Genomic DNA, 19,742 nt, shown 5'->3' with positions numbered 1-19,742 from the left:
ACGCTGAAATGTGCGCAAGTCCTGTGGGATAAGGAAATGTAGCTGAGCTGAGGAGCAGCAAATGCTGGCAGCAGTTCCAGCCCAGCTGGGAGCCCAGGGAAGCTGATGTCCCATGGCCAGCAATTGACCTTGATGCTTTTCTTAAATTAAGTGCACACTCACATTTTCTTTGTGTGCAACTCAAATGATTCATGAACTCAACTCCTGTCAAAGTTAATTCAATATTGAAATCGTGGAATAGAATAGAAATACTAGAATGCTAAATCAATTGTTCCACACCTACGGGTAGCCAAATTTTAAAAGGAGAGTACAGTCTTTCACTCAAAACTTGACAAATGCAATGGTTCAGGTTGCTGAGTTATTATTACTGGGCAAGTGATTCTTGCTACAGATTTCCACGGCCGATCTGCCATACAGAGCAGCTGCTCATCTTATGCTGGTTTATACGGACTCCTTCCAACTCTCACTGTGTTGAATGCTAAACTGCCTGGTGTCTCTGCAATCAGACTTGTACCCCTCCTTTTGTATCACTCTGCTTTGTACGCAGGACAGAGTACCCAACAATCATGTTTTCATTGTGCCACGCAGGCATTTTTCAAGTAATACCTTGTAAGCCAGGGCTGCGACCTGCTTGAGCGTGTTTGGATTTTGCTGTCAGAGTAGTGATTTGGTCCGTCTGAGTCTCTCTATTTCCAGTCCCTCTGCTCTGTTGCTACAAAAACTTGATTTTCTAAAAGTCTTGCTCAACTTCTTCCATCTGCTGAGATAATCCACTGCTGTTGTAGCACGTGGGGCTGCCAGTGCATGTACGTCCTGCTGCCTGACTCGGAGGAGTTCGGGGCTGATAGTTCATGGCTCCAGGAGGAATTCTCCCCTGTACCACCATATTCAGCAGTACAGGACTATGACCTCCTCACACCTGATGCCCCGCGGGCAGCATCAAAATGCTCTGTGCTCTAGGCAAGCTCCTGTCATGACTGTCCAGCTAAGTGCAGGAAGAGGAAGACTTTATGGGTTGCTAATTTGGTCTCGACTCTGGAGACCCCAGTCTTTTCTAGAATCAAATGCCATTATGTATCAGAATAAGGAACTAGCTCCTGCTGCATTTGCTGCCCTAGACAAGAGCAGCAATGCTCTTGCCCTCTGCTGCTGTGGGGACTTTTAGAGCCTCTCCCAGAGCTCACTGAAGCTGGGGAAAACACTGAACTCTGGTTTGGGCCCTAGAAATATGCATGGTTAGAAGGAGATGGAGGTCTGGTTTAAAAAATCTCTGCAGAGGAATAAATCTGCGCAGGGGTGTTGTAGTCTTGCAAAGCACAGGGATGTTTTATAGCAGTGGAGTTGATGCCAGGTAAACAGGGGTTGAAATGTGAAAGGTACCTCATTTTCCTTTTGTGTCCAGCGGAGACACAAAATGTGACTGGCTCTTTTCGTTCCTTCCTTCCGTGCTTGGAGCAGATCTCAAGACAGCAGTACCAAAATGCCCTGATGGCATCCCGGATGGACAAAACACCTCAGTCCTCGGACAGTGAAAACACTAAAATCGAACTGACTCTTACGGAGCTGCATGACGGTTTGCCGGACGAGACAGCAAACCTGCTGAACGAACAGAACTGTGTGACTCACAACAAGCCCAACCACAGTATGCACAGTGAAGGAGCCATCTAGGAGCTGACTTCCCACAACCCACCCATCCCATCTCCTCAGCGGGACCAGCCCTCGCTCCTTCCTGCCTCCTCCCCGAGTGTGAACACCGTTAGTATGTGCTTGCGACACTGTGCTGCATCCAGTGTTCTGAGACCAAAGACTTGTGCGTCCGTTCTGGGAGCAGAAGAGGAAGAAACGGGAAGAAAGGAGCAAAGAGCAAGACAGAGAGACTAAAGCCCCAAGTGTACTTTGGGAATGGTGAGCCACCCTTGAGAACAATGAAAATACTTCCTGCAAAGCAGAATCATGTTTATTTTTTATCTGTATTTTTGATCCTTGTTGGGTTTTTTCCTCCTCAAACACATATGGAGAAGTTTAAAAGCTGCTCCGGTTATTTTTTCAAGAGAGATCATGTTTTTAAAAAGTATTTTGCAGAGTTTTAAATTGTTTCTGTCCCTCCCCAGCCTCAGATAGGCTCTGTTGTGATTTTGTGAATTGGCTCCAAAGTCCGTAGGCCTCTTTTCACCCCTCTCTGGTCCTTTTTGTTGCCCTGTTGAAGAAGTTAGTAACTGGTACTTGTATGTATTTGTGTCCTAAGAATGAGCAAGCTTCTAGGAAACTCTGGTTTCAGCCACCTGGAGGGTCACGGGATGAGTATTATTACATTCTCCCAGTTAAGTTTCAGGGAAGGAGGAGTGGTTATTTTGGTATTTAATGATCTCTCAAATTTCGGAAGGTTTCTTTGTAAAACGGACAAAAGCATTGTTACACTTGCAGTTTTGTAACCTCCAAAACCTTTGTGGGCGTTGAAGATGATTCTGGGGGGCAGGAGTTAATTAGCAAAACTGCAGTCTGGTGAAATGAAAGTCAGGTGTAATTTTCCATGCTGACCTAAGTGGGTGATTTTTCCTTGGAGTTCCTGACGGTTGCATTGTGAAGTCCTGTGTGCACCTGAAAACAACGAGCTTTTAAGCACTTGCATGCCGTAGTGGTCTGTGCACCATTACCCTGGCCAGAGCAGATGTGCAGTCTTTGTTAAATAACACGGAACGGCCCCTATCCCCCCCGTGAGATCTCTAGTATTAACGCAAAAGATGCTGCTACAGTTATGCCCAAAGTACATCCTCCAGGTGACGGCAAACCTCTGCCAGTGCAAGGATGGGCTCTGCCGAGGAGCTGGGACCATCCTGCCCTCTCCAAGAACTGACAAAACTTTCCAGACGCGAGTGTATTGCACTTCAGGGATTCGGAGAGGTTTGTTTCCAGGCTCTTCCCAGCCACACTCCTTCCTTGGAGCGGATTCAGTGCATTTCCTTTTCTCTTGTCCCTTTTAACAGCCATTTTAGGCATTACCGTGGTAGCAGAGCAGGGAGCCTCCCACCCAAGCTGCCTCTCGTGCCGGGCACCAGACACCAGTTCCTCCGCCCCAAAAACCTGCCATGCGGATGGGGTGGAAGTGAGAGGCACCCCGTGGCAGTTGTGCGTCACACATTCCCCGCTCCCACAAACGCAATTTAAGTCCTCAAATGAAAAAAACAAAACCGGTCCCCCCTCCCGACCCTCTCCCCTTCCAGTGCCGTCTCAAACAAAATGTGATACAAGGAGAGAGCGATAAATCGGGCGTCGTGGGTTACGCAGCATTTCCCTTCCCTTCTGTACGCCCAGGTAACCTCAGCCGACCCCCCGAGAAGCCCCCAGCCCCAAAAGCAACTGCCAGAGCTCTGTGCCTGCGTGCCTGCCCCGCTCTGGTTAGGGAAGGCACTTCCCCACCCTCGGTGCCCGCGGTCTGGCTCGCTGCGCGCTGGCTGGAAAGGTGCAATATTCGCTGCGGGAGCTCCCGCAGGAGATCGGGGCCGGCAGCTCTGGGGGTGCCTCTCTCCTCTTCTCCCTCTCGGCTTTGAGCAGCCCTCAGTTGTGCTGCCCTCCCCCAGGGGTCCAGCAGGCCGGGAGGGCGAGCAGAGGAAAGCGGCGCTGTCCCCTTGGAAGGGCAGCAGCCCGTGGAGGTGACATCCCCACAAGGGGGCACAGAAATGGCACGGTATCCAACCTGTGCGCCGAGGGAGGACAAAACAGGGCCCCCAAACTCGACTCCTACATTAAATTTTATTAACTTTTCCCATCTAAAAGCATCTCCTTAGACTCCAGTCGCCCTCTACTGTGCCCCTGCCTGCGCCCAGAGCTCATGGCTCAGCCCCGGCCGGCTGCAGCCCGGCTCCTTCCCAGCGAGCCGCCGGTATTGCACCTTTCTCACAAAGCAAAGCGGCGAGATGTCGCGGCGTTTGTCCTCGTTTGAACGCTGTTTATCTAGCGTTGATGAATGTAACAGTTTGTCGGAAGCGTCTGGCACGGTGGTGAACGTGAGATGCAGTATCTGTGTTGTCAAACCTGCTGCAGGAGGGAAGGCTCGAGTCAAGGCAGCTCCCCCTCGGGGATGAGGCTGCTCACTAGATCTGACTTTGCTTCTTATGGCAGGTTGTGGATTTGTTTTAGTGTCTGTTTCCATTAAATAATAATAAAAAAAAAAAAGCCAAATTTTCCAACCAAAGCCATGTGATCCCAAAGCAAATACCTCCTGCTTCTGCCCATGCTGCACTGTTCCAAAATTTCCAGGCGATTTTTTTGCATGACTGTTTTTCATCATTTGTACAGATCCAGTAATGGAAAGCGAAACAATTTCCAGAAAAATAGTTGTTTATAGATGTGTTTCAGATGGAAAATACGTACCTGACCCGGAGGGGTTAGGAGCTGCTACTACTAATTAGCTTGAAGAGCAAGGCATGGTCCTCTCCGCGGAGGGGAAAACATCCCGTCTCCCTGTTCTCAGGGTATTTGCAGTTTTACTGTTTAACAAATGCGAGGGGCTCCCTGCCCTCGTGCTGGGAGCCAACACAAACAGAGGAGTCCCGCGCCCAGCTCAGGATGGCTGCCGAGGCTCTGGACGGTGTTTGCAGAGGCAGAGGCTGGGCTGGCCCCGCGGCGGTGGAAATGCCCCGGGCTCTGAGGCCGTGCCCGTGCGGGGGGCATCCTGCCAGCGCGGGGCTGCTTCCCTGGGCTCGCCGGCGGCCCCCCCCTGCCTTCAGGTGGGCTCAGATCCGTGCCACGTGCACGCATCATCAGGGTGGCACGGGGCACCAGCTGGTGGCTTTGGGAGCCGGTGGACTTGACCTCAGACCTTGGCAAGGCTTTGGCTCGTAGAAAGGATACTGCATCTTCCTGTGTCGGCTCCCGCTGCCCGCCGTGTTCACCTGGTCCCTCCGCCTCCCGGCGCGGGCAGATGGGCGGCCGGCGGCCCGACGGCCTGGGGAGGGCACCTAGCCATGGTTTCTACTGTCAATACAATTTTGCACAAGAGTTCTTTGAAGTGACGTTTTAAACACTAATATCTTAAATGCACAACTGTGAATTATAACTTTTACACTCCTGTTGGTTGAATTTCCTTTAAATGAAATGAACCTGAATCTGTTGTAACTATGATTTATTTTTTTTTTTTAATTCTGTGTATTGCCAAATCTTTGTAAAGAGTGAAGGAATGTTCTTGCTTTCCAATGAGAATCTTTCTCCAAACGAGACTGGCTCTGGTGACGTGGAGATCATACGAAGCACGGTAGCTCTGAGTGGAGAGGGGCTCGGGTGGGCTTAGCAAACCAGCCTCGTCCCCTCTGCAGAGCCCGGAGTTTACAGAGTGCTAGCTGTCCGTCCCTTCTGTCTCCTCCCTCAAAGCCCAGCACAGGAGCTCGGGACCGGGTGTCCCAGCGGGGTGAGGAGCAGGGTGCAGGGCAGGGCAGGACACGCTGCGACCCATGGTGTGGGTCTTCCCCGTGCTTTCCTCTCCTGCTCCCAGCTGTAGCCGTGCTCCTCTCACACCCTTTTTGCCCCCCGACACACACACACGTCCTGCTCCAGGCCCCGTCTGACACCGGGACCTGCACAGGGCAGCAGGAGCTGGGAACTGTCCATGCTTGGGGACGTGGCCGGGGCGAGGCTTGCAGGTCCTGGGCTCGTTTGAAGAGGGGTCAGCCGCTCCTTGTGCTCCATGGTCCGTTCCTCCTTCCTTCCAGACTTATTCCCCCTTTTCCTCACCGCAGGGTTATTATTGTATTTTTTTTTTTCTTCTTTTCTTTAAGTGCCTTTTTGTGCAGGTGGAGCTGGCAAGAGTAGGGGTCTCAGGACACGGCCCTGTGCGCTCACCCCAGACCTGGAGTCAGCCCGGGGGGAGCGGGGCGAGCTGCCCGTGATGACCTGTGGACGTCGCCCCTTGCTGCTCCTCAGCCTTCAGGGCCCAGCTCAGGCTGGGACGCCGTTTTGGCACTGCCAGTGTCGGGCTCTGGCTCAGTTCAGCTCCGAGGGAAGAAAACCAAAGAGGTAGCTGCGTGCGAGGGGCTGCTTGGGCAGCGGGGCTGCTTCCTGTGATCTCTGCGGAGCCCAGCCGAGGGCTGTGGGGTGCGGATGGCAAGGAGCAGCGCTGTCTCCTCGCGAGCATCCCGCGTAAGTACCCTGCACCGTGGGGAGCACGGCCACGTTCTCCGGGACCAGCTGGGACACGCATCTCCCTTGTGCTGAACTAGACTATCTATAGAAACGGTTCCCACGTGAAAGATGTACCGTATTTTGTATGCTTGTCTAATACACACGTCTGTGGTTTTAAAACCAGCACCTGTGTACCAGTTGTCGAGTTATCCAGTGTCTGGATTGCCAGGAGAAAACGGGGGCTGGCGGGAGGGGAGCGATGCCATAGGGAGTCCCTCTTGTTGTGATGCCAACTCGAGGCTTCGTCCCAAAGGCGCCCGACCGGCGTCGATGCGTTCCTGCCTTTGCTCTGTAAGCGGCCGTATGCGGAGCAGGAGCCCAGCGAGCGCTGAAAGGCTCGGTGTGGTACGGACCCGGGCTTGCTGCACGTCCCGCTGCCCTGGCTTCACACCGGGGGGCTCTAAATAGACCCAAAGAAGTGCCCGGCCCCTGGATACCGAGGGTTGTTCTGTCTCAGCACTGGAATGACAAGCTGAACGAGCGTGACCGAAACCAGGCATCTTTTCACGGCACAGAGGAGAGAACGGCCTTCATCCTGCCCTGGCCAGCAGCGGGGAGGAGCTCTGCACTGCGGGCTGGGCTGGGAAGGTGCCCCCACCCCTGCCCTCCTCTCTTACAGCTGGTCTGATGGGTGCAGGTCTCATTGCTGAGGTCTCTGTGGCCTCGTTCCCATGGCTCCACGGCACAGGGGAATTGGACGCGTCCATGGTTTCCCACAGAGCCCCACACAGTCCTGCTCGGTGTCTTGCTGTAGTCCCGGAGCCTGGCTTCACGCTGGTTGTGTTCCTCTGCCTGTAGTTTCACAGCCACGTCCTCGAGGCTGCGTCTGAGCGAGGGGATGCTGTTGATGCAGGTGCCAAGCGGTACGGTGTAGCTTTTCAGTCTGGTTTTGCCTTCTTGCTGTTCTGTTAGGGGCTGGATGCTGACCTGGGGAGGCTGCTGCATTCCCCAGGAGAAAGCCTGAGCTGCCAGGTTGTCCCAGCGCCGAGCTGAGGGAAGGGAAGAGAAGGGAAGGGAAGGGGGTGCTGGAAAGCTGCCTCCATCCCGTGGCACAGTACAGGTGGTGGAGGAGGTTTCACAGGTCGGTAGTGCCAAACTGTCAAAGTGACGGCGTTCTCGTTATCCTCAGGTCAGACCAAAATGGTTCTGCACCTCAGAAATAAGGTACCAAAGGCTTCTGGCTGCATCTGATCGAGAGGTGCAGACACTGCTCGTTGTAGAGCCTGGCTTCAGGTTTCGCTCTCGGAGCCAGGCAAGTGCCTGAGATGGGCAAAGGCTGCAGGCGGCTCCATGCTCAAGAGGTGGCTCGGCTTTTTTGTCTTTTCTCCTCCTGGAGGCAGGATGGGAGTTGGCTGAGGAACAAGGTTTGTTGGGGAGGAAGGGCTTGTCCCAGCGTTAGGGCTTGGTGGAGCAGTCCAGCGTCACATTTTGGCTGTCTGGAGGCCACAGAGCTTTATGAAAGGAAGACGTTAACCTCTGGGAATCACCGCTGTACCAAATCCTTCCAAATTCAAGTGAGAAACTTCTAGGTGTCAGATGAGTAGCCTGGACCATAGGCCTTTAGTTGGAAGTGCCAATACTGAAGGAAACCTTCTGGTTTCTCCCAAAGATCAGCGTGGGCACGTGGTGGGGCTCTCAGTGAGCATCTCTGTGCGCAGCAGCGTCAGGCCGGCCGTGCCTGGGTCAGCCCTGGCGCAATTCCCGCTCTCAAGCCCCGGTTCAGCCGGTGGGTTTTGACCTTCTGTCCTCCTGCAGCCTGCTGCCTTGCATTGGGCAAAGCAGCTTTCTGCACCGCTGCTCTCACCTGGGCCGCTGTGCTGTGGGTGAGTTTGCAGGAGGGCGAGAGGAGGAGGCGCAGCCGGTCAGGAGCTGGCGATGCTGCGGCAGCCCTGCCTTCGTTCCCCAGCCTAGTGAAGCTACCAAGGAGGGTAGGAGGCACTGCTCAAGGATTCGCCTCCCTTGCAGACTGGGTGAAACTGGGAGAGTGGAAACCCACCGGGACCCCAGCAGCCGCAGAGGTCTGACCCCTTTGTGTTCGCAGAGCTCCCAAGCACAGCGTGGGTTACCAGCCCTGCTGGGGTCCTCGGAGCCTCTCGCGCGTGTTTTTTGCAGCACGCACAGCTGGAGATCAAAGCTCAGAAACCGAATCACCGGGCAGACACCTGGATGCCAAATCCACTGAATCTGAAAACCCCAGATACTCAAGAGCACGTCCCTGGGTCACCGGGAAGCTGTGAACAGCTGGTTCTCTGCACCCGGTGGGCTCCGAAACCAAACCTCTCTCCTGCATCAGGGCCTTCCCAAAAACCTGAGGCTGGGCTGTGCAGCTCCTCCTGGCTCCATTTGCTCGCCCGTTGTTTCTCCCTCTGCTCACAGCTTTGCGCTCACCCGCGGCGCTGCGTTCTCGTGGCTGTCTGGCCCCCCCCGCTGTCCTTCCCGAGGTCTCTGCCCCGTGTCCGTCGCCCATCACCACTGGTCTCTGCCAATTGTATCATATTGTACATGACGTCGGGTTTCCGGAGTTGTAGTGTTCCGACTGCAGTATTTCCTTCTGTGTACATAAACCTGAGTAAGCACACCTGAGATCATGAATGACGTGTGTACGTTTCATATGCTGATTGTCATACAAACGGATTTTATAATTATTCAAATTTTGTTGTAGATTTCCAAGCTTTCCTATTTATTTTGTACCAGATTTATTTGTATATTTTGTGATTTTTGTTTAAAAGCATTTTGTTTATTTCTATTCTTTTTAGATAAATGATTTTTTTTTTTCTGTTGGACATTCCGGTTTATGCATTTTTCCCTCCTCCACGCTTCCCCCCTCCTTTCAAAGGGACGGCTTTCAGCACGCGGGTGGTGGGGCTGATGCCGATGGTCCTGGACCCAGCTCTCCGCAGACCACGAGCCGCTGTTGGCACTTGGGCAGCCTTTAACCTCCTCTGCAGATGTCGAGAGCCACGGCGAGGCCGGATCCCGTTCCCCGCAGAGCCAGGTCTTGCTCCTTGCGCCGGTGGGGCTGGGCCTGTGACTCCTGCAGCTGGGGCGGGGGGGGGGGGGGGCCTCGGTGCTGGCCAGGAGCTGACGTCCTTCCTGAAGTGCTCCCTTGAGGGCAATGGCCTTCTTCTTCCACTAATAAACAGCCCTTCTTTACACCCTGCTCGCCACACATCACATTTGTTTCTCGGGACGCGTGAGTGCTGTCCGTCTGTCCGCAGAGCGCGTTCTGGCCGGGCACTGCATGGACCCCGGGGTCAGCGGTGAGGGACGTGGCTGGGGACAGTGTCTGTGCCATGGGATGGCAGCCACTGGAGCAGTGAGCTGGGTGTTGTGCTGAGCAGCGCGGCCGTCCTGCACCTCTCTTGGTGTTTTCTTGCTGTGGCCATCGCAGGACGAGCAGAGCGGTGTAAGGCTGGGCAGGGAGCGGTGCCCTGGCATCTGTTGGGCTCTGCCCGCTGCTTTCCCACCAGAGAGCGCGGGTCAAATATTTTTCCATTGCTGCCACCTCGCAGAGTCCTCTCTGGGAGCCGGGCAGCGAGCTATTTGTGGGACCGTGGAGGCAGGAGGAATGCGCGGAGCTCCCCGCACCGCCCTTCCCGCAGCTTCCCAGCTGCTGAGCTAGAGCTTGAAAAATTCAGGCGGCTATACTTGGCGAAAGGACGGTTAAACTTAGCAAATCCCAGCATGGCCTTTAGCCAAAGGGCTGGGGAATGGCTCCTGCAGACCCCTCCTGCAGCCGGGCCAGGTGGCTGAGTTGGCCCAGCTGAGGCTGGTCACTACAATTCAGCCCCCAAAAGCAAGGGGCCGGGCATCCAGTGCCAGGTTTGGGGCTTTTAGCAATCACCGAAGTATTACTGGCTCTTAACTGTTGGCCATTCTCTGTGGCCACGTCGCTGCTTTTCTGGTTGGGCCCTGGGTACCGCATTCCCTTCTCATGGCCCCGATGCCTGGGTTACAGGAGCGGGCTGAGGGCAGCGGCGTGCAGACCCCAGCGCTGTCCCCATAGGGGGTACCAGCAGCCCTTGGCTCTGTGCTGGTGCCCAGCTGGTGCCCCTGCTGTGCCAGCACTGATTTTCCCCAGGTTTTTCTCTGTGTTTAATCAGGTCTGCAGGACCTCCCACCCACCCCTGCGCAGCTGATGGGGGTAACACTAACCTCATCCCCCCCCCCTTCCTTCCTGCCTGCCTGCAAGCTGGGGACCAAACCAACCCTTGCAGCCAGACCCGCTGCCACTTCCCGGGGAGTTTTTTTTTTTTTTTTTTTTCCTCCCCTCCCCGCAGCCCCTCCTGGCTCTCCCTGCCACCTCCCGCACAGCCCTCGGCGCGCCACAAAGCGCCCAACGCTTCTTAGAAACATCAAGATTTATTGACTTGAAAACTGCCACTTCAGCAGCAGCATTTCCTGCTCAGATGGCGGTGTGTATTTTGTTTATTTTCTCCTAAGGTACTTTAAAATGGAAAAAAAAAAAAAAAGAAAAAAGAAAAAGATTAAATGCATTTATGGTACTGAAACAACAGTCGAATTCGTTACAAGAGGGCCCCCGCTGTAATCCCTTCAGACGCGAACGACACAGGCTGGAGCAAGGGAGGCTGCACCCAGGACACGGAGGGAAGCCACCGGGCGCTGCTGCCCGGCCGTGCCCTGTCCCCGCACCGTCCCCGGGCTGGCTCACGGCTCCCTGCGGTGAGCTTCTGCGTGCTCCGTGCCAGGTCAAAGGCAAAGGCAGCTGCCTGCAGGACGGGAGCGTCCCGGCTCGCACCGCGGGGCTGGCCCTGCGGCGTGTGCTCGCTCCTGGTTTAGGGCAGGCACGCGCGGCCCGCAGCACCCTGGAAAACAGGCCCTTTCGCTCCAGATGGTGGCTGGTTTTGTCTTTGGGATGCTTCGCTTTCTTAAAGCTGAGCAGACAGGAAGGTCAGTAACAGGCAGTGAGGAAAACAAGCTAACGTAACGCTAAAGCGGGAGCTTCGAGCTGCTGGGTTAATATTTACTGGTGAAACTACAGAACGAGTTGAGAACACGGCGTGCGGCTCAGCTGCTGGAGAAACGCGCTGGAAGTCATGCATCACATGCCAATGATGAAAGAAAGCTCTGAAACACGGGGAGGGGATAACAGGCGCCTACAAGCCAAAATGTGTACAGCTGCAGCTGTGCAAGTAAGAGCCGGAATCCCACCGCTGTGACGGACGGAGGAATCGAACCACTTACATGGAGAAACTCACACCAAGCAGAGGGTGAACGCAGAGCTGGAAGCCACAGCAGCGCCGTGGCCAGCAGGAGGGTGGTGGTTGTAACACAGAAGAAGAGAGGTAAGGGCAGCAACCCCACGGGCAGGAGGATTTGGATCGTTTTGCCTCCTGCAGGGCCCAGCACATCCCTTCCTCCTTCACAGTGAATGTAACAAATGGCGAAAACCGTTTACAGGACACCGTTCAAATGAAAATCAAATGGAACACGTCATGGGAAAGGGAAAAACATGCAGCATCCCCAAAGGTAATGGGAGCAGCATTACAGCACGGGCAGGCAGTCCGATCTGAATGCACCACCCGGGCAGAATCCTTCGGCTTTTTGAACCGTCTGCAAAACTGAAAACAAGGGTCTCCTCCTGATTAGTGTTAATTTGTTAAAAGTTTCCGGACACTTTCAAAATGTGCCTTTTGCAAGAATCACACCCCCCCAAACCCATCACCCCAAGGGCCCCCACATAGGACTCTGCTCCTGATCACTGCTAGAGTCATGGTTTGTCTTCAGAGATGCTTTGCTTTTTCCTTCTTATTCCTCTTCCTCCTCTTCCTCCTCCTCCTCCTCTTCCTCGTCGTCATCTTCATCGTGGCAGTGTGTGATTTCCTGAGGTGCCTGGGGGAAGAGGTTGGGCGGTTTGATCTCACTGATGGAGCGGGTCAGTTGATGCCGCTTGTAGTCGGAATCTTTAAAATCCACTGAGGTGCGATTGCGCGTGGCCATCGGCGACTCCTTCTCGTTGATGTCAACGTGCGTGTGCTCTACCGTGGACTCGTGTGGCATCTAAACACGTAGGAGAGGAGATGGTAAGGGGCGTCCCTGTCCCAGGGCATCTCCCTGAAGACAGGCAGAGAGCAAACCCCAGGACATGCCCCGCTGGCCCATCAAACGCCACCCAGCCCTCCAGGAGCCTTCCTGCTGCCGCTGGCTCGTGGAAGCCACGCACACGATGCAGGCACCGCGGGGATGCCCCGGCTCTGCCACTCACCAGGACGTGCGCGGCTCTGAAGAGGTAGCTGAAGGGGTAGTAGAGGAGGTTGATGAAGGAGGCTGCGTAGAGGTCGGCGTAGCGCATCACCTGGCTGGCAAACAACGTCTGCCGGGAGCCGCTGCGGAAGAGGCTGCCCATCATCCCGTAGCACATGTCCATGTCGTGGGTCACTTTCTACGAGCAAAGGGCAGGTTAGATCCCGGGCGGGCACGCAGCAGCGCAGAGCCGACCCAGCCACAGCAACACTGAGGCCTAGGTGAGATCTGCAAGGATCTCCAGCGAGGCTTTCTGTGCTCTCATCCCGAGGCCTAAGAGCACGGCCCCAGCTAACAGAGGGGGAGGCAGATGCGGAATCAGAACCAGCCCCGGCCCCCGGCTGTGACCCCGTACGCAGGGCTGGCTGGACCAGAGGCTACGGCCCCTCCAAGCCTGTTTTTCTCTTCACCCTGCTCTGTGGCACCGAGCACCGTCAGCTGGTGCTACGTACATGAGGAAGGAGACCATGTTCCAGACCAGGCTGCCTTTCAGGAGTGCCAGTGACACCAGTGAGCTGGGAAGCTCCTCCGTTTGCGTCCACAGACAGAATGGCTTTGCCAAGCCTGCCGTGCCCACCCGAAGGCAGAGCAAAGCATTTCAGGGCTGAGCAGTGGGTCGTGTTGTCAAGCCCTTTTAGGATCCAAAAGGATGAAAAGGGATTTTTATGGTTGGTACCTTAATGCGTCTCTGGATGGAGCTGATGTCAGGGCGTTCATTGCTGCTACTGTCCAGATGCCTAGTTACAGGCGAGAAGGTAAATACACGGTGTGAAAAGCCTTTCAGAACCAGATGTTGTGGGATGGGGGCTCGGGGGAGGGAGGCTGGTCTGGAGGGGAAGGTTGGTCTCACGGAGGAACCCAGGCCTGAGCCAAAGCCCCGGCAGCAGCGCCGCCAACCCAACCCCAAGGGTTTGTCACAGCCGCTCCTTAGCTGTCGCTAGGCTGGGAGAGGCAGCAGGAAAGTTGCCAGTGTTCGAGCACTCACTTGTATAACTCGGCCAAGAAAATGTCCAGGCTCTGCAGCTCTTCAAAAAGGGCTGGATAATCCGGAAAAGAAAGGGGAAAAAGGTAAGTTTAAATCGCTGAAATTGAATTATTTGAAGGGCTGCAAGCACACCCACCATCCTGCCCGCTCCCCTGGCACGGCTGTGGCGGGTGCTCCATCAAGGACCGTGGCATGTCAGAGCCACCGTGCAGGGAGAGGGTTCAGTCGTGCTCTGTGCCACCGGCAGAGCTTTGAGCTTGGATTCTGGTTGCTGCTTTCGTTTCTGAGGTTGAACATTCACAGCCCTCACAGAAACCTTCCAACTAGCCACAGGGCAACCTGCACAACCCCCAGACCTACTTACACACCAACGGGCAAACCCGGGAGAAAAGCAGCAGTGCTGGAGGATGGGAAGCACAGGGTGCTTTGGCAGCAAAGAAAGCAGGAGGAAGGAGAAGGAAGCAGCTGGTGAGCAGGGATTCCCTGCAGATGGGGGAGCAGTCACGGCTCAGGCATTGCAGGGACAATAACCTGGGTGTCTTGTCAGATATGTTTAACGGGAGAAGCCACAGCTCAGCATGGACACAGGGAGTGGAGGTTTGGGAGCTGGGTTATGGATGAGGAAAGCTCAACCCCGCCCAGCAGCAGCTTCTCCCCCAGCCAAGGCTTGGCTGCTGATGGGCAAGAGGCCTGGGATGGAGCATGGGAAAGGCCTGGGACCCTGCCGGCAGCTCACAGGGAGCTGCCCAGCTCCTGCCACCAACACCCCACCCCCGGGAGAAGGCCGAGGGGACAGACGGGTGAGGGAGAGAGGCGGCGAGCTGGGGTGATCTCTCCCCTGCGCTCCCCTGCCCGGCTGCTGACCGCTTTTGTCAGTCCAGACGTGCAGCTCCTGTGCCAGCTCGGGGATCACCAGGAAGGTCCTCCAGCCCTGGCGCTTCTTGGATTTGAGGATGTCCCCAAAGATGTGGTCTCCGATGTACAAGATATCCTTCCCTTTGGCCCCCAGCAGGTCACAGACTGTGTCTGAGGAGCCTGAGAGATGAAAAACAGGGTGACTCAGAACAGGGAGCCAGACAAAGATGCGTGGCTCATTTCAGAGGGCCAGGGTTAGGGATGCACCCAGTCCATTTTCCTTCCAGAAACCTCCACTGCTGTAACTGTAACACCCTGCTTGGCCCTGGCAGCACAGGGCACCCTGCCCACCCACACGGGAGTTCACCCAGGGCAGTTTTGCCCTTGCAGGGATATACAGCAGCAGATACACATGCTGCCTCCCACCCTGTGTGACAGCGATGGAGCCCTGGGCATCACGGACAGCCCTGAGCATCCATCTGCTGCCCTTCTCTGGCTCCAGGAGCTGCCTGATGGCAGCACAGTAAGGACAGCTGGGTATGCTGCACTGGGCCAGCTGCAGCTCTCCCCACTACAAGCCCTGCAGTGGCATTTCCCAGACCCTCCCAGGCAAGGAAGAAAAGGACATTAGAGGAACGGGTCCACTTCTTCTCTGCTTTGTGGAGCAGTGGTGATAGAGAGTTTCTGGTGCAGTGCACAAAAGGCACACGGCACAATGTGTTTTGGGAAGCACAGCCTTGCTTAATGCCTGGCACAGCACCCAGCGTGAGTGGATGAAGGCCACTAGGGCACATCAGAGCCATTTCACAGGGCAAGAAGTGTTTTTGCCTCACCTCCAGAGTACACGATGCCATGCTGCAGTGGGCCAGTGTAGGTACCAATCTTCAGCTTCCCGGTCACCTGGGGAAGGAGATACTGCCTTAGTAAGGAACAGCTGGTGCTCTGGATCTTTTGTGTCCTACCATTTCTTCACTCTCTGTTTCTCCCTCTCTTTCTCACTCCCAGGCAGCCCAGTGGTGGTTTTCCACGTTTGTTCCCTACTGACACCTGCAGTACATTAGGGAAAGCAGCAAAGCCTCAAGCCCTGCTCTGTCCTAGGTGATGGGGTTGCTTGGGAATTACGAAGAAAAGATGCTGGCCCAGCATTTCTAGGGCAAGTCCAGCCCGTTCCCACAGAGACCCCACACGAGCCCTTCCAGCCACAGAGGTACCCTCCGTGTGGTGCTCACCGTGTCCACCTGCCGCAACACGGTGCCCTCCCCAAAGAAGAGGGGTTTTCGGGCATCCACCAGGATCAGGTCAAAGTAGGACTGCCACGGCCGGTGGGCACTCCCAGGCTGCAAAGGCAAAAACAAAACTCAGAATCATGCACAACATAAACAACCACAGGGAATTTAACTGGAGCATCACTGCCCCCAGCCACAATCTTATTACACTGCTGGTCCATCAAATGCTCTGATTCCCCTCATTTGTGCCTCTGTGGCAGGACACTGGGCTGCCATCCCCTAAAGCACTCCCCTTTTGTAGCAAACCCAGCGCAGCCCAGCTAGCAGTGAAGACTGAGGCCATGGTGTGAGAAATGACACTGGGCATTCATGAGCCTTTTTTGCTCCATGCTTCCTCTCCTTCTGATATCAAGACCACAGCAAGGAGCTTTTGCAGCTATCAGTTGTGATTTTCCATGTTCTGAAAATTTTTCCCTTAGTCTTCTATCTTCAAAGCACAGTGCAGAAATACATCTTTTGAGTATGAGATGTTGTCCCAGTGAGATGTTGAGAAAGCAGTAGAACTTCAGCTCATAAGCCTCTCTCCAAAAGTTGCAGGGCTGAGTATTACCTTAGAAAACCAGGTAAAGCAAGACGTACTTTTGGAACTACTATAGCTGAGGCACAATTAGGCCTGAAATGTTTCTGCTGTTTCATAAAACTCCTTTCCATCACGATTTTTTTTAACAACCTCTAAAACATTGTGCAAGGTCAGTAAGAAATCTGGCTGTAAAATGCCACAGTTAAAATGTGTTAACACTAAAATAATGTTATCATTAACGCAGATTATTGTTTGAGACCCGATGATGCCTCTTTTCTCTGTCATATTGTATTTGCTTTGATCCTATTCAGATAGGACACTAAACAGCAAGCGTATTTTAACCAGATTAAAGCAACTAATCCCATGCAGCTGATGAAGCAGGATTAAAAAGCTTTCCAGCTACACAGATAATTAGGCACATCAATTCCTATTGGAACAGCGGTCCAGAAATCACATACCTTTGGTCCATGTGGAAAGTCAAACAAGTAGGTCATAATTTTCTGAAAGACAGAAAGAAAATATTCAAAGATGTGGTTTTATGCAGTTTATAAAAACACGCTTCTCTGTTTTTAGCTTTTCAGGCTACAGAACTTTGTTTTCAGGATTTGCAGGAAAGCCAGCATAAGGTTTGGTGACAAAATGAGCGGATGGACCTTACAGTGAAGGGAATTAAAACAGACGTTTTTATACTCAAGGAATGTATTTGCCTCAGGAATCTGCACATTGCTTCAGATGCATCTTGCAGTACTTTATAATGGCATAATTCTTTGGTTTAGCAGCATTGCAGCATCCTGACATTTGCCAGGAGTCTAAGGAACACCCTTGATGCCAGCAGCACACCAGACTTCCCTTAGTGGCTTTGGACCTCTCCAGGATCATGGGTTAGGTGACCTCTCTGCACTCACAACTGTCTCGCTTGAAAAAGAAGTCTTGCATTTTAAAGCCCATGCTAGGTCAGTAACGGAAGCAGGGCTATAGAAGACAAGTCTCAAGACCTAATCTGCATTCACCACCAGACCATCCTAGCTCAGAAAGCACCCAATTCCCCGCCAGAAGATGTCCTCCCAAAACCCACACAATGAATAGCTGGCTTTAGTTTCTTCCATTATATCCCAGTACCCCAATTCAAGTAGCACTTACATCTGTATATTTGTAGTCGCTGTTTGTGACCAGGAACACCTTTCCGACTTCATTCATGCGGCTGAGCAGCAGAGGCAGCTTCCCCTGCAAGGCAGGGGGCAGAGCAGTCAGACACAGAGATACATCACAGGCAAAACACCGCCCAGCTACGATCCCACCAGACGAAACAAGGCAAATCAAATCAACAAGCACTGAAGCCCACATGTTTTGCGCTGGCCAGAGAGCCAGGAAAGCTGCTGGTCCACATAATGCCTCCAGAGCACAGCCCAGGGGAGGGAGGGAAGGGGAAATGGCTCGGCAGGGCTGTGGTGCCTTTGCCATGCCAGTGCCAGGCACCCCGTGCTGCTGCTGCTGCCAGCACTCTGCAGCCGCCCCTCCAGCTCCAAGTCCTGTCCTGAAACGGGCCCAGAGGCAGGTGAAATCTGAGCTCCCACGAGCCACAAGTATATTGTAATTCTGACCTCAAATTAGGGAGAATTTATTCCTGGAGCTATTTTTATTGAATCATAAATCTCAGACTGTTTCCAGAGCGGCTGATTACCTCACAGGACGGTTTTGTAAGAATTTTGCAGGCATGTAACTGGGAACAAGGTTAACTGCTTCAAAGTGGTATTCTACCACCACAGGAGGAGCCCACAGAGATCATTTAAACTAAAGAATAATTATAACATAACTGGTCCAGAGGGGCCCTGCACACTGCAGAGAGGGCAAGAGTAAGGGAACCGCAGGAGCTCATTCAGTTAGATGTGCTGAGCACACGTTTTGGAATTTCAAGAGACTGGGCACTGGTGAGACTTTCAGGATCTTTCCCTCAAAGCTTCATTATAAAACGTGTGTGACGCTTTTGCTGGATGGCTAAGGAGTCCTTCTGTCTAAAAGACGCTCCTCTGTTACTTTTTAAAAAGAGGTCTGCAGCAGAGGATTGCCTAGGCAGAGAAAACACAGACAGGGAACACAGCTGCTTTCACCGTCAAAAGAAACAACAGCAGCCTTGCCAGCACATTCACCTGTGTCCCAGATAACGTTTCCTCTGCCTTTTATATTTTACGTAAAAATGCGCGCGTGAGTACGAAATCACGTGGATCACTGGCTCAGAATAAAGGCTGCGTCCGAACTTTCCACTTTGTCGTTGGTTATTACAATAGAAGTCACCACGTTATCTGTTTTGTGACTTAGTAAAGCAAATCAGCGTATTTATTTCTTGCCTGCTCGCTCAGTACAGAGTGTCACGTAGCACAAGTAAAAGAACTTCGCACTTACATCTTTCACCACGTACTTTTCCAGATTCTCAAGGGTCTTTTCCTTGAGCGATCCCTGAAATAGAAACAACAGAGCCCAGTGAGGTGACGGAAACATATGATGTAAGAGACATCAAAGCAATGCCAACTTTCACACTTCAAAATGCTGTGAAAGTACAAACCAGGGCGAATCTGAACCAGTGACTCTAGAGATGAGAGGCTTTGAGTAGCAGGGACCATCACAAACTCTGTGATCCATCGATTCCCTCACCATGGTAAATAATCCACTTCAACAGCATTTTAACCCTTTCAGAAGGGAATACAATAGAAACAAACAAAAAATAGATTTGCCATACCAAACAAGACAGTCAACGACCTGTCTCCACCACTGACCATAATGCTTTACTCAAAGGCCAACTCCAACATGTATCACACAACACTGCATAAGGAAAGAAGAATAGATTCCCGACGTCTGCATGACTCAAAACAACCCCCACAAGTACAACTGTGAGCACAATTCTCCTGTGACGGCTCTCCATCCCACCCCAACAGACCTCTTGAATGAGCAAGAACAACAAAACCGGGTCTTTAATGAGGTGATAATGCTCCCAAAATCTATATTCTAAATTTCTGCACAAGTGTGCTGAAAAGGTGAATTCCACTCTGATGAATTCTGTTTAATGCAGGTGCCTTTCAGACAACATACGATAGTACCAATGTAATCTAGTTACAGGAAAATTGCTATTTTGAAAAATTACAACATACAAGTTGTGGGCTGTAAGTTCAAGAATCTTAATGGCACCACGTTCTAAAACCCACAAATTACAGCAAGGAAACAGAATCTGGGCACAATGAAAGGAATAGGAAGGCAGCACAGATATCCTCCAGTGCCAGGGATCTTGACTTACTCACATAAAACTGCTATTTATTATTTGCTCACTAGGTGGCAAAGCAGGGCTCTTGCCCAAAATTGGATTAACACATCTTAACTGAAGAGTTACAAACCAGTTCCTCTGACTCATTTAAGACTACAGATGTCTCAGGTTCTTGCAATCACCTTGTAATGAACCCAGTCAACAGCATCTCTGACATCTTGGAACATACTCCTGAAGGACATGAAGAGGTCTCCATCTTTAAACCCTGTTTCACAGCTGTGGGGAGAAAGGAGAGGTTGTAGTTGCCAGTTGGAGCAGGTGAGAAACAAGCGGTGTGAGAGCCAGGAACATGCCAAGGAGAGAGAGGATTCAAAATGCTGTTTGAAGCTTGCATTTTCATCTTAC

At 53.0% G+C, this 19,742-nt stretch overlaps 2 protein-coding genes across 4 annotated transcripts in view; one reads left to right on the top strand and one right to left on the bottom strand.

Annotated features, from left to right (window-relative positions):
* Positions 1-2,528, top strand: part of CNNM2 (cyclin and CBS domain divalent metal cation transport mediator 2) — a 113,410-nt gene extending 110,882 nt beyond the window's left edge. Inside the window, 1 exon segment of the mRNA XM_035547588.2 lies at positions 1,459-2,528. Coding sequence (XP_035403481.1) covers positions 1,459-1,668 — 210 coding nt within the window. The 3' untranslated portion in view covers positions 1,669-2,528.
* Positions 2,529-10,523: 7,995 nt separating this feature from the next.
* Positions 10,524-19,742, bottom strand: part of NT5C2 (5'-nucleotidase, cytosolic II) — a 58,691-nt gene continuing 49,472 nt past the window's right edge. For all 3 annotated transcript variants that reach the window (XM_035547581.2, XM_050711798.1, XM_035547583.2), the window contains 11 exons: positions 19,520-19,613; positions 18,485-18,538; positions 17,225-17,308; positions 16,543-16,584; positions 15,508-15,615; positions 15,112-15,178; positions 14,288-14,458; positions 13,424-13,475; positions 13,115-13,175; positions 12,401-12,577; positions 10,524-12,195 (listed from right to left, as the gene is read on the bottom strand). In XM_035547581.2, the coding sequence (XP_035403474.1) occupies positions 11,944-12,195; positions 12,401-12,577; positions 13,115-13,175; positions 13,424-13,475; positions 14,288-14,458; positions 15,112-15,178; positions 15,508-15,615; positions 16,543-16,584; positions 17,225-17,308; positions 18,485-18,538; positions 19,520-19,613 (1,162 nt within the window). In that variant the 3' untranslated portion in view covers positions 10,524-11,943. The remainder of the gene's footprint in view (positions 12,196-12,400; positions 12,578-13,114; positions 13,176-13,423; positions 13,476-14,287; positions 14,459-15,111; positions 15,179-15,507; positions 15,616-16,542; positions 16,585-17,224; positions 17,309-18,484; positions 18,539-19,519; positions 19,614-19,742) is intronic.

This window comes from Cygnus atratus, chromosome 7 (genome assembly GCF_013377495.2).
Source record: "Cygnus atratus isolate AKBS03 ecotype Queensland, Australia chromosome 7, CAtr_DNAZoo_HiC_assembly, whole genome shotgun sequence".
Classification (NCBI taxonomy): Eukaryota; Metazoa; Chordata; class Aves; order Anseriformes; family Anatidae; genus Cygnus; species Cygnus atratus.
This window is presented reverse-complemented; position numbering and strand designations above follow the sequence as displayed.